The following is an 18158-nucleotide window of genomic DNA, read 5'->3' on the forward strand; positions in this document are numbered from 1 at the left end:
TGTAAAATCATCTTATGGGAAAGTGTATAATTTTTAATCTACAGGATCTTATTAGAAAAATGTATTACCAGGAAACTTATTTGATGTTGAATGAGTGCTGAAACAGAAAAAAATATTCCAAATAATGGGGAAATATAGGTATATTGACAGTCAGTCAGTAGGTGTTAATTTAATGTTTACCAGTAAACCAGATTTGTAACCCTGATCATTCTCTCTCTCTCTCTCTCTCTCTCTCTCTCTCTATATATATACATATATATGTTTATCAAGAATTCATTACCAATATAGGGTTTCTGTGACTTTGTGTCATAGATGACTGCCAGAGACAGCATTCTGTAATTATTTGCTAAGGTATCAGTGCAAGCTTTTTGGTTACAGGCTTTTATGCTGATGATGCAGTCAGTTTCTATGGTACTTCTGCATGACTAAATAACTATGGCAGTCACTGTACAGTGGCATATAGTGTTGGCTTATTGAATGATGACAGTATTGATGAAGTAATAACTGTGGTCGCCGCCTCATATTGCTGCACACACAGGACAAGGCTGTATTGAGAATATGGCAACAGGTAGCTGCTCTGACGTCCATGATGCATTCTCAAGATGGCAACCAAGAACAGAATGCCACAGACTTTTGGACTGCCTGAATATTTCCTGGAAAATTAATCTGAGCATGTGAAAGAGTGAAACACAATTATAGCCCTGTGGTTTAGGATAAACCTTAACATAACAGTGTAAAGTATGTTAATATGACTTCACACTTGAGTCTTCCGCAGTTTCTCAGGATTGCTTCATGTTTCATAAGAACACTTGGAATAATAAAGAAGAACTGGTTCATTTTCATGAGCCATTTACTTTACATATTTCAGCTATTTAGGGTCTTGGCAGATCTAGTGTTGTAGTGTGTGAGTTTTTTTTTATTTTAAAAAAATGTTATGGTTGATTTCACTATTAGGAAACACTGTCACAAGCAATGGACAAACTCTATTTCCTCTTACTTCTTCAATTCTTGGTTCATTCCACTATACCTAGAGAATAAGACTGATCAAAGCAATTCACCTTTCAAAAATCCAAATTTACTTTTATTCATGGTCTCTACAGAATTCATCTCTAAACTGATGTGGTAGAATTTGCGTACAATTTAAGTTCTGTAAGCCATGAGATATTTCCAGGATTTATATATATGCAATGGCAAAATGCTATCTTGGAATGTCTGGACCAATAATGCCTTCTGCCTTTAAATTTGTGAGAGTGGCTCTGAGTCTTGAACAGCCTGAAGATGATGATTGAATCTTCTCTGTTTGCAGGTGTGCTTCCAGGAGTATCCAGTGGTTTGTTGATGCTCTGTGCTGGCAGACACTGTTCTGAACCATGTAACCTTCTCAGCAGGTAAGAGAATAATCTCACAGAAAAGGGGTTTACATGAGTTTGACAATACAAAAAGTTACACTTCAGTATATTGCATATGATGAGGTGTTATAGAGTGTAAGTATTATATATAAGAGATCTATAAAGTAATGGCCACAAGAACAGTGTAACCCCCTTCATTGGTCATGATCTGCAGGCTTGAACTCTTAAGATATTTGTATTTGAGCACAAATATTTTGTTTACCTCATTGCATACATTTAACTTTGAGTGTGTAAAATGTCAGATGAAGAGAGTGAGGCAAGGGACCCCTGGTTTAAATGTGAGATGGCCATTATGTACATTTACTGCATGTTAAGATGTTTCAGGGGGGAAATGATAAATTAACTGACAAGTTGATAACCTAGAAATTAACAAGTGGGAAAATTTCACAAAAATTAAAAAGTAACACTGCATGATATATTATCTGCTGGTATGTATACTACTATTATATTAAAACAAGATGGAGAACATTTTCATGAAGATTGTTTTAACTTATTTCCTATTTTACTTACTAGTAAGTGGAAGGCATTTAGTAGAAATTGGAAGCTTTTACTAGTAAGTTGTACTAACAGAAACATTGCTTAGGTCTTCTTTGAATGTGATAATGATTTTGGTATTTGTTTATATGAAAACATGAATGCACATATATGAGAGTAAAAACATCAAGCTTCCATCAGATATTGTGTACTTTAATTTGTTTGAACCATGATATCCATAAGCATATATACTAGTATGTTTCGTCATTTATTCTGTTTATGGCTCCTCCTTGTTTCTGAAATGACAGATCAATTATTTTATGAGAATTAGTGGATGACAGATTGGGCAGCCTGTCAGCGATTTAGACCAGGCACGAGGAGACTATTGGATGCCATTGTGGCACTGGCTAACTGGCAGGCCCAACATCTATAGAATTCTCACTGTCTAAGCCTGCATTCTGAAGTAGCAAGTGCTGCAAGTTATGACCATATGCTAAGCCAGATTGTTGCCTTATGGTAAAAAAAGTGATTCATCCTCTATTAGCAGTATGATTGCATTGCTATGCAGTATGAGATATTGGCATTTTGAAATGAGACCAACCTATTGACTTGTGATTGTAAGGGACTCCGCACAGCACTAATGGCAGACAAAACACAATCCTGGTTTTACTAGATATATCAGTGATAAACGCACAGATTCAGGACTGACATTTCTAGCTCTATCTGAACACACTGGTATGTGTAAAAGGAGAGAGACCAAGTACAAGCATTCTGTTAGTGTGTGTTTCCAGTTGAGTTGGGTTGACATATCTCTGTACAGCCCATCTAATATACCTTAAGCCCGTCATTGGAAGTTAAACAGAAGGTATGCAGCTTGCCTATGTACAGTACCATTGGAAAAGACAAGAAAGCGATGAGTTTTACTGCCTGTTTCAGAAAATAAATTTAGCCCAATAATTTGGTCTAGTTCAGTTCAAGATAACTACTAGTACTTAAATAAGGTAAGTATATATTGGTCTTAATCATTGACGACATCTTTTACAACAGGTGTAATGATGGTAATATATTTCATTTAATTGGAATAATAGTACTGATATATCCTGAACCAAAGTAGACTTAAATTTTAGTCTAAATGTTACAACCAATTTTCAGGCTAAAGTTCTTTGTGAAACTGGCCCCTGACGATCCCCTGAGATGGGCCATTGTCAGATAGGTCATTGTAGTTTGACTGGAAACACACTGTATGCCTAATATCTGTATGATTCCTTAGAGGGATCCTGCTGTATATTTTTAGTTAAAAATTGATCTCTACGTATATTATAGGAAAGGCAAAATGGCTTTGGTGGTGTGTAAACATGTTTGTTTTTACTGTTGATGGTTAGCTGCCGGCAAGATAACATGTACTAGGATGCTAGAATGTTGTTAAGGCAGGATCACACGTGGGTATCCAACTTCACATGCTCAGAGGGTGTATAGCCAGTCACACTTCTCTTTCAGTATAATAGGACTGGTAACTTGAACAGTACTAGTATTTAAATTGTTTACAGTGCAGTTTTTAGGCTAATGATGAAAATAAACAATGTATGATAAGCTATCTTTGTAATAATAAACAGTAAAAAAATTGTTAATAGTTAACAGTACAGTTTGGGATGTATTTGTCTGTTACATACTGTAATATATTTATGAACACAGTGAATATACTGTATGTAATGAGTTTGGATACCATGAAGATGTACATGTTATGCAAAACCAATACAGAGATGATTTCTGTTTTCAAGATTATTAATATTCTCACTTTGTAAATATAATAAATATATTATCTTATTTTTACAATAGTACACATTGTTTTAAATATTTTTTGTCAATTTTAAGCAAAGTAATGCTTCTGATTTTAAGTTTGGCTTTATTGTAACAGCTGTGGCTCTTTTCACATCAAGAGGTACACATTTCTTTGGGGGGGGGGGGGGGGGGGGGCATAAGTTTTTGCAAGTACTGTACCAGTCAGAATTACTCCACTTAACTGGCCATGTCAAGTGCTGGGGATTCATTCAGGTGAGACTAACATAAATTATAATCAGGCTATAAAATTGTTAATCTCTCATAAACTAGTGGGTTACAAAAAATTGTTACACTTGATATGATAAGGGAGCCTACAGATATCAGTTATATATTTGCTAAACACAGATAAAGATGGGATTCTGATTATACACCAACTGATCAATTAGAAGAACCAGGTTATTACTATGATTATGATTATTATTATTTTTCAGAAAAAAATAATTCTAATTGAAAATGTTAACTGTGCATCGCGGCATGAATTTTGATCTGTGCAATACGTAAAGGTGATAGTTCTGTAAAAGAGAAAATCATGCCAGCAGAAAACGGGTTAGCTGTTCACTGAAGTCAATGAAGATCAGATGTGCCCTTTTACCTTCAGTGATAGCATTAAGCTTTTTGTAAATCAGTGACAAATGTTCTTTAAGTTTAAAATCAACGGGTTTTGTAAAAATGGTTGATCTTGTTCTGTGCTGAAATATTTCTGCGAGCTCTAGGTTGAAAAGTACTCAATTATCTAAAATATTAACATGTTTTTAGCACACAATGAATAAAATCATACTAGTTTAGATAACCTTCCCTGTGCTTGGACATTTTGTTTTGACATAATAAATAGCGTTTCATTTATTTTGGAATATATTAATACTCCACAATCTTTAAGAAAATAAACCCACAGTTTTTATCCTTTAAAAGGATACATATACAGTTAAATTTTTCCCATCAGCAATGCTAAGTGATATAGGCATGTAGCATCTGGCCTGTCAGTACAGAGTGATATGAATGGCAGATATTAGCATACATAATAATTAGTGTGAGGAGAATAAAATACATATGCATAAATTGTTGTGTGGGAATATGCTGGTTGTATGCTGGTATTGTGGTGACAGGTTGTGTTGTATGCATGTCTGTATTCAACTCCTACGCATTTAAGATGGAAACAAAGTATAGTTAACAATTTATGTTTTTCGGCTATAATTCTTTTGATATGTTTATTGGGGTATTATTATTTTTTATCACATTTACATTGAGGTGAAATTTACTAAAGGTTCTGTTTTGTCAAAAGCTTCAAAAAAATATTGAACTGTATTGCTGCCACAATTTTTGTTGAGATGAGTAAAGTATGTGTTCATCAAAGGCACACACTATCAATAATTGTACTTGTAAGTTTGCTTAGAACTGTCAGCATCTCTCTTCACGTTTTGTTGATTGCAATATCAGAACATGAATTATTAAAGATTATATTGGAGAGGTTAATTAATTTAATATTGCCTGACTATGACATTTAAAAGGACATGAGACACATTTTCATTAAAAGTTCACTGTTCTCCCCCTAAGGTGATGCTTGTAATTTGTTTGTACAGTTTAATATGGACATTTTGCCCTTCTTTTAACACATCGATTCCACTGAATTGCCTCCCCTGTTCTGATAAAAGTCTGGTGAATTTAATTGATATATTTGAACATATTTGATCAGTGAAAATTCTTGAAATTTATTGTTTTTGATAAGTATCTTTAAAAAGTTATTTCTAACATCTGAAATATGATTGACTTTGAGTTTATTGTAGTCTTAAAAATGGCAAATCTTGAAATAAAATGTTGCAAAGTTGATATTTTCAATAACCATAAATTTTGATTTCAAGACAACTAAGGGCTAGTCATGTATGTCAGAGTTAGTCTTATCAGGCAGTGAAAAGTGCATAAAGAACAATTTATATCCTAGAGTTATATCTTTACGTAAAACATTGCTCCAATTTCCTTCAGATATATAATGAAGGTCATCTAGGTTTTATCAGTATTAAATAATCTCCGAGATAGGTATGAATACTTGGAAAAAATTAAGATTTTATAAGTGCTATACCAGGTCAGTGGTGTTAATTGCAAGTAATCAATCCTTTAAGCCCTCAGCAGGTAGTCAAAATAGGTGATGGAAATTGATTGCGCTTATTGGATCATTGCATGCATTAGGGTAGTGACTTCAGGATGTGATAGGTAAATTTATGTATGTATATAATGGGAAAGAGGTTTTCAAGAAGACCTTCAACCTATAGTATATAGGCAGTGCAATAGTGGGTTATGTAAACATTGTATGGGAGAAATTTCCCCATTAACATTTTGACCCTATAGCATTCTGTTGATGCTGAAAAGTGAATTATATTTAGTAGTCCAAGTCTAAATGTAGTGTGGGTAAGCTGGTCTAATTTGAGATTCCATGTTATCATGCTGGCAGACTACCTCAATTATTCTAAGAGATACAGTCTAGATTTCAATTTTCAGTTTGCATACAAGCAATTGATGAAATACAGATGTATTGTTGATTTGTTAATATATAACTTCAGTGAAGGATTTGATTTTCTTCCAGCATAACTTGCTGTTCAGTAATTTTTTGCACCTACAAATATAATGGGTGTAAGGTACATGAAGTTTAAAGCTGTATGAAAAACCGAAAGATGAAGATATTACTACATACATATACACAGTAAACATGTACATACATACAGAATTAGGCAAATAAAGGAAAATGGCACTTATGTCAAATGGAAAGTTTTCATAAAAAAATTAAAAATTCATTTTCCTTGCTTTGACCAATAGTCCACCTGTCCAAAAACGTATGAATATAAGTATGTATATATGTAGTGCAATAAAGCAGCTGATTCACTTTCCTCTGGAAACTTGGCAGAAAAAATATACAATCAGCTTCATCTAGTGCTTGTTTTATAAAGGATGGATGATTTTGGTGGGTTTTTAACTTGCAATAGACCTGTAAATGTCTGTTTTAGTAATTAACTTTTGGCTTGAAACATTAGTCATGTATTTTTTAAATGGTTGTAATTTTGTATTTAAGTGGCTTACTACTGATTTGTAGTAATTTAGGTAAGGTCATAGTAAACAAAAATTTGGGTATAAAATTCAGACTTACTTTTGCACCAAAGTAATTTTGCTATGCTGCCATTGTGAATGAAATTTCCTGAAAGAACACTATTTTTGGGCCATTAAGCATTTTTTTATACCTATGTCATCTTTTTAGTTTGTCATACGTTATACGATGACCTCATCTATAATGGCAAGGTTCCTCGTGACACCACCGGTAGGGTAATAATTTTCCACAGCTTCTGTCTGTCTGTCTACTCTGTGTATTGGCTGACATCAATAAATATGTTATTGCCTCTCTAGATGACAATGCAATCTCAGCTTTATTTGACATGGTGTAAACATGACATTTTTGTATGATTTGATTACAATTGACTTCATATATCACCCCTCTTTCACAACTAGCTTTAGGCTCATAAAGGTTGAAGCCATATAAGTATATTCATGTTTGACGCCCTTTTCTTTTTTCAGTGGGTGTCTTTATCAGTCATGTACCATATGATTGACTACACAATAGTGGGCTTTCACATGTTATATTTATAAAGGACACATGCTGTATTAATTCAAGTCTTTACTTTTCCAGTTTCTTGACAGCCTGTGTGCCACTCAGAAGAGTAAAGGTGAGTATCAATATGTCTCAGTAACTGCTCTCATTTGTATTGTCTTGCACTATTATAGTACATACATGTATTTTGGGAAAACTCTAGCATTTTTACTTGTGGCTACATACAAGTAACTTTCACATTTTGTAAAGACTGATTCAATTTGTCATGTTATCATAGTACTTTAAGAAAGCTAACCAGTGGCGTTGTGTTTCACAAAAAGCCTCTATGAATGACCATACAATGCCTTTTTTTTATATCGCCAATCAACAAGCGTTTCTTCAACTGTTGGCCCACAATTTTTACCCTGTAGAGTAATAATCACAGTCAAGAATGTAACAAATTGATAAAGAGCTCTGTTAAAAATCAGGGAAAAATCATGTACAGTAAGTGGCTTTTAAGATTCCTTGTGAAACTCAATTTAGTTGGCTAAATTCTTAGCAGTCTTTACAATTAGCACAGTTTTTACTCTTAAGTCGCTTTAATTTGTGGAACAGGTTTCTGATGCAGTGCATACACATTTGTTTGCAATTAAACATGGTAGACTAAGTTAAGTACTTATTTAAATACTTATAGGTTTATGTGCCTGTTGAACTGCAAAGGATAGTTGGCTCATTTTCTGTCTGGTATTTTCGAAGGAAAATTGTCTCATTCTTTGTTCAGTATTAGCTATAGTATATGGAGATATTATACTGTATGCAGTGTTAATTACCAGTGCAGAATACTTTAACATAGTGCTAAAAATGACAACCTAAATGAGTGAGGATTGAAATGATTCATAGTTTGAAATTTTCACCTTTGAGTTTGTCTAACAACAACATGCTTTAGTAGATCATCCGGGTAACTCCCTATCACCACAAGAATAACATTATTAATTATCAAACAGAGTAAAGAGTATTTTTTTATATTTTAAACTGGGATAAATTTGACTCTGAAACAGACATGCTGAAACTGTCGGTCCGATCGGTCATGACCGAGAAAATTTGTCTGGACTGGTAAAAATTTGGATTTGGTCGGTCCAAAGGACTGACAAGAGTTTCAATTTTGAATTTTCCAATCATCATTCGACATACTTCACTGATAAAATTATATAAAACCCAAAGCATTTGTCCCTTCCAATTCAAACCTATCACATTCACAAACAAAGTAAGCTCCCCTAATCGTATCTGTCTCAAACAAATAGAGTTATTTTCGGTCCGACAAAAATCCATTCGGTCCGACAAATTTTTCATTACTGCTGGTCCAAATGTCCGGCCTTTCTGAAAAGTTTTCAGCATGTCTGCTGAAATAGAAGTTATATATTTTATGTATATTTTTCAAATATAATGCTTGGAAAGATTATAATAGGATGTTGCTATGGTTCATTTACTTCACAATGCTAGACACATGCTTATATGCTAAAAAGATTTCCAATTTTATGCTACTGACAGTGTTTAAAGCCATTCTAATAACATATCTGAGCAATGGAAAAACTCGGCATATAAGCAGTGATCTTTCGTAGTGATAACTACTTTAGTTTTGTTCTGTTGGAAATGATGTGAGGCTATGGTCTGGTACACCAAGGCATATGTCAAGATCAGAAAATCCAGCTGCAGTTTATTTTGCATGCATGTGCAACATGCATGAATGTGATGTAGACCTCTTGTCAGAACAGTGTCTGTGACCCTAGATCACATATTACACCTTCCTAACCCTTGTTGTATCGGATTCTTGTTTCAGGGGACGCCTAGGTTTCTGGACAATGCAGTTCAATAGTTGACTGGACACCTGACTGGTGGGGAGAAACATGCTGATAAAGGAGTACAGGATCCCCCTTCCTCTCAGTGTAGAGGAGTACAGGATAGCTCAACTGTATATGATACAGGTAATAATACTCTAACACAAAGTTCACAGTAGTAGTATTTAAAAGATACATAAAAATTGTGGTGAGCCTGTGAGTGCTTAGTACTCAAGGTGAAAATCCCCATCCATACAGTACTCGTAGCAGCAGATACTAATGCTTCATATTTATTATTTATTTATTTACTTTCTAGGTTTGGGCCTGATTGAATTATTAACTCTGCAATTTTTTAGTTTTCCGGCTTTTCAGAGGCAGTGATTTGTATCCAGAATGGACTTAAAATATAGATCAATAGTTCCTTAAAAAAGAAATTCATAATATCTATGTTGCCATTTTGAAATTTATTTTATTGGCATATGAGTCATTTTTATCTTAATAAGTTAAATGCAATTGGAATAATTTACTTGACAGTATAAATGCCTTGTCTGATACAGAATGGGGAAAAAAAAGATCTATTACATGGAAATGGTATAACCCTTTTAATGCAGAGTGCAACTTGTGCTTTTAATCCCCCCAAGATATTTTCTCCCATCAATAGGCTACACAGGGTATCTTTCCTAAATGCACCAGTGTTTGTTACTAATTCTTAATGATTTAACATTTGCACAAAAATGTCATAGAGAATAACAAATAAAAATCTCAATGAATCAAATTCAAATGGAATGTGAATGCCTCTGGATTTATATTTTCCCTTTGAGAAATAAATACCTTCACCTGCCTGAGTAGATTGTTGCAGCTCAGCCTTGGAGTCCCTCAGTGGAGGTTAGAGACCATTAGTGTGGCATGTAGTTACTGTTGTGATGATAGGCAGAGAACCTGGACCAGTCTAGCATGCCTAGAATTTTCCATTGAAATGCCATGTATTTCAAGCAAGTTATGTATTACAGCTGTATATTTTCAGTTCGTCCTTCTTATATTTACTCTTCTCTCAGTGTTTTCAAAGAAAAAAAAATGGAGGGAAATTGAAAAAAATGATGATGTTTGTAAAGAGAAGTGATGTGAATTTTTTTCACAGCTTTGTAAAATGGGGTAACAAGTACTTGGATGGTGAGCCACAGTGATACTCTTTATATATAGGTGGCTGTGCACAGGTGTTAGTTGGCCCACAGCCCACTAACCTTATTACAGGGGTTAAATGGTATTGCATTTATAGCTCAGAATGTTGACATTTGAACCATTAATCCCTCTTTAAATATCAACAAGAGTTTATTGTTTACTGAAAGTTAGGTTTTTTTGTTGAGGATATCATTCAAGGATTGGATTTTATGTCATTTGATATGATTAGGCAATTTGACTTGGTTCATTATGGTCTTATTCCTCAACCTAATTATTAGCAAATTTGTTTTTACAACAATGCAAACATTCTAAAAATCCTTATGAAATGATTTAACTTGAATGTTTTTTTTTATTTTATAGAAAAAGAGCAGAGATGAAAGCAGCAGCTCAGGCAGTGGTGTGGAAATTATTGTTAATGAGCCCTACAAGGATGGCCCAGGAGGAAATGGACAGTATACTTATAAGATATTTCACATTGGGAGCCATTTGCCAGGTAGTACTTATAGTTTGTGGATTGCTGGCATAAGTAGAAACTCTAACATTTTTGCATTTATTTTTCTTAGCAATTTTTAGCTATTTTTATGTAGACTGAAAATTAAATTGTCAGCCTGTGGTCTGTGTTTGCGTGATGGTTTTTAACACTTTACATGGACTAATGTAGTTGCTACATATACAGTTTCAGTATTCATTTAAATGAAGAAAGGTTAATACACTTCCTAAAGTGTCTTTTGCTTAGTACAGTTGATATTGATCTGCCTTGTAACCATTTGTGCTATTTTTGTTTTATGTCAATGAAACAAGTAGTACAGTAATCAATGCTAAAAGGAAAGCAGTCTTTTTAATGGCATTAAGTGTACTGCATTGTTATCTGCATGTGTATTGCCATGATTTCAGGTTGGTTCCGTGCTATCCTTCCCAAGTCGGCCCTGAGGGTGGAGGAGGAGGCCTGGAATGCTTATCCCTATACCAAAACCAGGTACAAGTGTCCTTTTGTGGAGAAATTCCTCCTGGAGATAGAGACCAAATATCTTGGTGATGGAGGAGAGGTAGAAAATGTGTTTGACCTGTCAGCTGCAGAACTGAGGAATAGGACAGTAGGTAGGTGGTGTTTGATTTGTGCTGATTGTGTCAGTTGTGATGGAATGTGTTTAAAATGTATTGCAAAGTTTGGTATCAGCTTGGACCCAGTTGCTTAAAAGATCTTTGGACTGAATGCTAGTCAGAACTTAAAGATGTTTTGTTTAAAATTTTTTAGTGTACTTTGACACAAAATCCATCAGTATTAGACCTCTTTTATCTCCTATACATTGTGCTGCTTGGTGTACAAAAATAATTTCATGGAGTATTATTAATCCACTTGCTAGGTACAGCTGTGGGTGCATTGTCTTTGCATCTGACCTTCTCTCTCAGCCTGGTGCATTTGACTGCAGAGCATGATTTTCAACTGCTCAAATCCCCTTTTCATTGTCTGTATTGCTGGTTACTATGTCATAAAGATATTCATCAACACTCGCCCATCCAACTTCAAATTTGTCAGCAATGTGCATCAACTTATTGTGCTTTCTGATGGAGTATCTATCATTTGTAACATCACTTTTTGCAGCACCAAGATTGTTGCGCCCTATGTCATATAGTAAATAGTGAATATTTCAAGCTTAAATTCTTATTGCACTCTGTTTCCTTTCAATTTGTATTTAAAAGAAAGTTACCCCTTCTTTCTTTATCTTCTTTCTCAAGTTGGATAATTTTTTTTAATCCTCAAAGGTTTCACGCTTCTGTGCTTCAAATTTTGATGTCAAATGTTTTTCTAAAGAAGCATTAAAAAGTTCAAAAGCTTTGTTGAAAGATGGACCATGTAAATGTTCTTTCTTTTGCCTTCCGTTCATTGCTCTTAATTTCAATCTATTTTGACTCAAGATAAATCATTAGTAGTCCACTAAAATCAACTGATTTACCTTTTATTAAAAAAAAGAGTGGTTGGTATTTAAAACCTATTATCATTTTTAGTTTTTTGAAGTTTCTGGCCTGCATAATCAGGGTTGAACACCTACAGATACTTAATTTTATTGAACCATTATATGTGTTTATCCTTAACTGAAATGTAACATAAGTTAATCTTAGAGGTTAGACCTATTTTAGTCTTATGTGTCTAGATCTTAAATTGACCCCTACTGTATTGAAGGGCACAAGTAGGTACATTTTTAGTAATAAGGTAACTGTATAACAATAATATTATGTATTAGTTAGGACAAACATTTGTTTGACAAGATTGATCAAGTCTTTTGTCCCAGTGTTATACTTCTTGGACTGCTTAAATGAAAAAGGCATTTTGGTCTGGTAACATCATATTTAATATGTATAAAAAACCAAGATGTTAGGTTGGATATTATCATTCAAGTACACTTTTGAAGTGTGTGTGTGTGTGTGTGTGTGTGTGTGTGTGTGTGTGTGTGTGTGTGTTTTGCAGCTTTTAGACTTTTCCTAAATATCTTTTATGCTATATTATTCCAGATAGAATAGACATTGTAAAAGATCCCATATCCTCTGGTGACTACAGGAAAGAGGAAGACCCTAAATTATTTAAATCCAAGACCGGGCGAGGACCTCTCTCTGATGACTGGCTACAAGAACACATAGACCAGTCTAAGAACCCAGGTTCTTCAGGCACCAAGATCATGTGTGCATATAAGCTGTGTAAAGTTGAGTTTAGATATTGGGGAATGCAGAGCAAGATTGAGAGATTCATCCATGAAATTGGTGAGTTGTCTTGGCTATGTGATAAATGACTTTCTTTTTCACTATGTTATTGTGCTAAGGATTTTTATGGAGAGAGGCAATGTGCCTGGACATATAACCATCACCTGCATCTGTCAGCACCCTTGGTGTTTCTTTGCACTTTCTTGAATTTTTTGCTCATAAACAAAATGAAAGGAGAACTGTCTTGTTTATAAATATTCATAGATGTTTATAAATATTCATTAATATTCATAGAAAATTACAGTGCATATTTTTCCATTAATAAAATGTGTTCTTTTGCATTACTTACCATAAATTTCAATGGCAGCAAAGCTGTTGTTCTTAGCTTTTGTCTTGTTCTGGGTAGCTTGGACCAATAGTAAAATTTTACACAATATATCACTGCTGGAGGTGATTAATAATTCCTGTTTATGGTGGTATTATGTAGGTCTGCGTAAGACCATGCTGCGTGCACATCGACAGGCATGGAGCTGGATGGATGAGTGGTATGGACTAGAACTCAGTGACATACGCAGACTGGAGAAAGAAACACAGGAAACATTAGCAAAGAAAATGAAAAGCTTCATGAATGAGAATGATGACAGCATTATCAGTGATAGTATCAGTAACAGTGTTACTCCAGCTAGGAGTTTACCTGTCAATGAGTCCAGTGCTACTCTGACTGAGAGTGACAGTATAGCCAAGTCCACAGAGACATTGACCAAGTCCACTGGGAACCTTAGTGAGGGCTCCAGTACTCCCACCACCCCGGTTAGGCGCATTTCCACATCTGGGACTGCTAAGAGAAAGTCCTGGGAAAATGCCGCATCTGCATCCAGGCGCTCACAGAGAAGTAGGTTGATGCATATATGTTTGGTGAATAGTACACACATTTACTTATATTTTGTAGCTAGTTTACTAGTTCACTTAGTTATTCTACTCAGAAATTTTGTTCATAGTTAAGAATCCTGTTTTCTCTTGATAGAGAAGTCTTTATATTATTTTCTAGCATTGAGACTTCCTGATTTTATCTTATCATTATTATGTACAGACACAGATGTGTCTGTACATATTGCCATCACCTGCGTCTGTCGTCGCCGTCGTCGCCGTCGCCGATGCCGATGCCGTCGCCGATGCCGGCGCCGTGCACTTTCAGCGTTAACACGATAAGTGGAAGAAAGTTTTACTTTTTGGCTTTATATTTACAGAGCTGATGAATATTCATAAAACCCAGGTCAAGTTCGAAAATCAGCATGATCGAGCCATTATTGTAGAAGTTATGCTGTTTTTTCACTTTTCAGCATATATACAACACTGTTAACACATTTCAAGGAAAACCGATAGGCCTGTTGTCATGAAACTCACAGGAGCAATCAATCTTACTAAAACGCAGGCCAAGTTCGAAAATCGGCACGATCGGGCCACTATTTTAGTAGTTATGCTGTTTTTTCACTTTTTAGCATATATGCAACACTGTAAACACAATATAAGAAAAACAGATAGGCCAATTGTCATTTAAACTCACAGGAGTGGTCAATCTTACTAAAATGCAGGTTGAGTTTGAAAATTAGCATAATTGGGCCATTATTTTAGAAGTTATGCTGTTTTTTCACATTTCCTTAGATTCAGTTCTTAGGCATGTTAACAGTTTCATTATTTAATTAATAAGAAATGTAAAAGTGTTTGTTTGACATTTTCTGCATCTTTACAACATTGTTAGTTGATTTCGTAAAAATGATGGTAAACTTGTTATGGTGTATTGTGTAATAAAGTGTCAAAAATGGAATTAAACTCATATCATTGCAGTTTGTCAGATTCAATTATTCAGTTTGTTTAGAAACTCAGAATGGAAGAAATTGGACATTTAACACTATTCTATTAATATTTTTCCCATCTCATCAATTTTCTTAGTTGATCATATATAAATGGCAGTAAATTGTTAATTTTGTTATATGTTAAAAAATTGTTAAAAATGGAAAAAAACACATTTCAGGACAGTGCTGTCTTGTTTCAGCATATATGCAACACCTATAACACATTTTAAGGAAAATCAATTGGCCAATTGTCTTGAAATTCACAGTAGTGATCAGTGTTACTGAAATACAGATTAAGGTTTGAAAATAAGCTTGATCAGTTAGAGTTTGGTGAAGTTATGCCTTTTTTTGTATACAAGTGTTTTTACCTCAAATTTAATTCTCAGGCATGTTAACAGTCTCATTTTTGAACTAATTAGATATGTTAAGTTGTTCTTTTGACATTTTCTGCATCTAACAACCTTGTTAGTTGATTATACAAAAATGATGGCAAACCAGATATTGTGAATTGCGTAATAAGTGTCAAAAATGAAAAAAAAAAAAAACAACTCATATCTTTACAGTTTGTCAGATTCAACCATTCACTATGTTCAGAATCTCAGAAAGGAGCAAGTTGGACATTTATAATTGTTCTATTGATATTTTTGCTTTGACAACATATTTTTTGATTGATCATATAAAAATGACAGTAAATTGAATATTTTGTTTTATGTAAAAAAGGTGTTGAAAATGGAAAATAACTCTTTCAGTATAGTTTTCTCTTGTTTACATTTTTGGATGTTCAAAGTATGACTCTGAACTGTATGGGCTAGTCACATTTTCTGAATATCCATGATACTTTGATTTTATTATTAAAAAAATTATGGTTGTTATGCTGTTAAGCATTGTGTAATATTGCATCAAAATTGAACAAAACACTATTCTGGGCACTGCCTTCGTAGTGGCCGTGAAAGGAAAACCATGTCACTTGCTCTTCTCACACTAACAGGAAAGAAACATAGGACTGAAATACAGCTTCAGTTGAAAAATTGTCTCATTAGTTAATTGTTTGGAAGTAATACAGGTTTTTTTGTGAAAATTTTTATCTATCACAGGTAGCAATTTTCAATGTGGGACTTAGAGCTCCCTTGGGCATGAAGCCCAGTGGTGATCAAATTTTCTTAATGTCCATGTTTTTAATAGAAGATATTTTAAAATTGGTGGTATTTATACAGTTAATCGTGTAATGTTGCATCAAAATTGACAAAAAACCTACTTTATGTCTGCCACCATTAATATTATGTAAAGTAGTGTTACTTTCTATTTTTTTAACTATTCTTACAAGAATGATTCTTAAGATTGACATATAGCTCATATTAGAGAACCAGCTCTATTGGATTATCATTTTTATTAAATTTATGAATTTTTTGTGAAATTTTCATTTTTCTCATTCTGGCACTTTCTAATTGTAAACTTGAACTCTGATGGGCCTGGAGCCTTATGCTTTTACTTTCATCAGTGTTACCTGTTGTGCATAATTAAAATTTGATGTTGGCTGTGCAGTTAAACATAATGTATTATTGCATCAGAATTGGCAGTCTCCTGTTTTATTTTGTGCATTATTGTTTTCTGCTTTTCTTAAGGTGTGACTTATGGGCCTGAAGACCTTTGATAGACAAATTTGTGTGGTCAGTCTGTAAATTCCCCTTGGGTATTCACTTGGCTAATTTCAGTGCTATAAACTAATTTGCCTAATTAAGCGGCCATTAAATGAAATTTCATAAAGCACACTTGTTGATATTTCCCTGTAAACTCCCAAAGGTTAAGCTCTCTGCTAGATAACATAGTGTCCATAATAAGGAAGCAGTGAATAGCAGATTCATTGGAATTATATTTTTGTTGTTTTCTTTTTAATTTTTTCTCCAACACTGGCATTTTTAAGATGTGATTTTTAACTCCCATCCACCTGAGGCTCTGCATGCACATTTTCAGTATTTCCACATAAGCAGTTGTATTGGTATTTATGTCTTTAAACATGCTGTAATATTATTTTATGCACTGTCATCATTTTTCATATATTGGGACTTTTATCATGTGAATTTTAACTCTCATGGTCCTGAAACTGTAATCTTATTGAAGGGGTGGATTGAGACCATCTTCTGGGTCTCCTGGAAGACAGTCAGATTTTAAAGTTTATATTAACGAGTTTCTGTTGGAAGACCATCAAAATGGAAGATGGATCAACAAAGATACTTTGGAATACTGTCAGAAAATATCTCTGGATCTGCTCCTGTTATTGACCATGTTACCTGTTGTGCAAGATTAAAAATCAGTGTTGACTGACTGTGCTATTATAAGCATTTATTATTGCTTCAAAATTGACAAAATGACCTATTTTGCATCTTTTTTTTTCTGTTTTCTGTCTGTACATTTGACAGCTTTGCTGTCTTGTCAATTTTAGATAGTCTCCCCTTTTATAAAATAGTTTAATGCTAAAAAATTGGTCCTTAGGTCAGTTATTGTAAATGAAATATTGAAAAGTGGGAAGAATTGGAATACTTGGGTTATGTAGTGTAAAAATGTGTTAGGTGTGACAGCAGATAGTGATAGTCCAACAAACTTTTATGCATTTAACATATGTTATAACAGCTCAGCTAGAAGTGGGTTACCATAGCAACTTAATTTTAGTATTTTGCAGCATTTGTGATTTATGTCTCCAGCACTTTCAGATAGTGATGACCTCTTTAATATGATATGGTATTAAAATGCAAGTTTATCAGGGAGTTTCTGTGACTGTCTGCTACTGCCCCTAATGAATTGAAATAGTCAGAATATTCGATGTAGTAACACTTGAATTTGATACACACGACCAGCACACAGTGGTAATGGAATCAGCAACTGTTAACTGTGCAACTCAACTAACCAATTGAACCATCAAAAGGCATCTCTTACAGTCTTCATTGTGCAGTCTCAGAAAACAAGGAGAATCAATATATAGATGTCTCTGGGGAAGTTTTTTGTCTTTGATGGATTTAATGTTACAAGGTCAGCAATTGAATTTGTGTTTTTTCCCTCCTGGTTATCCTCACTCTCATCTCAGTGAAATATCAGAATGACCTTTTCATATCTTACGAGATGGTAATCAGTGCTCTGCCCCAGGAAGTCACTACAAATTGGGCAATTCTAAGATGGAGAAATTGAAAGGTTCAGAGAACTTAAAAAGGGCGGAGGGTGTTTCATGTACGTAGGAATACTAGTACTAAGATGTGATACTGCAGACAGCAGGATATGCATTATGGAGAGAGCAATATCATGTACTTTAATG

General features: G+C 34.2%; 1 protein-coding gene across 4 annotated transcripts in view; it reads left to right on the forward strand.

Moving 5' to 3' along the window:
* Positions 1–18158, forward strand: part of LOC106154002 (protein retinal degeneration B) — a 40982-nt gene that overhangs the window by 4031 nt on the left and 18793 nt on the right. For 2 of the 4 annotated variants that reach the window (XM_087002076.1, XM_087002079.1), the window contains exons 2-8: positions 1307–1388; positions 7390–7426; positions 9128–9272; positions 10665–10797; positions 11199–11402; positions 12816–13061; positions 13489–13893. In XM_087002076.1, the coding sequence (XP_086858202.1) occupies positions 9195–9272; positions 10665–10797; positions 11199–11402; positions 12816–13061; positions 13489–13893 (1066 nt within the window). In that variant the 5' untranslated portion in view covers positions 1307–1388; positions 7390–7426; positions 9128–9194. Of the gene's footprint in view, positions 1–1306; positions 1389–2862; positions 2885–7389; positions 7427–9127; positions 9273–10664; positions 10798–11198; positions 11403–12815; positions 13062–13488; positions 13894–18158 lie in introns of those variants that run through there. The other 2 variants (XM_087002077.1, XM_087002078.1) reach the window with 2 other exon arrangements.

Source organism: Lingula anatina, chromosome 1 (assembly GCF_051362555.1).
Source record: "Lingula anatina isolate TDL-2025a chromosome 1, LinAna3.0, whole genome shotgun sequence".
Lineage (NCBI taxonomy): Eukaryota > Metazoa > Brachiopoda > Lingulata > Lingulida > Lingulidae > Lingula > Lingula anatina.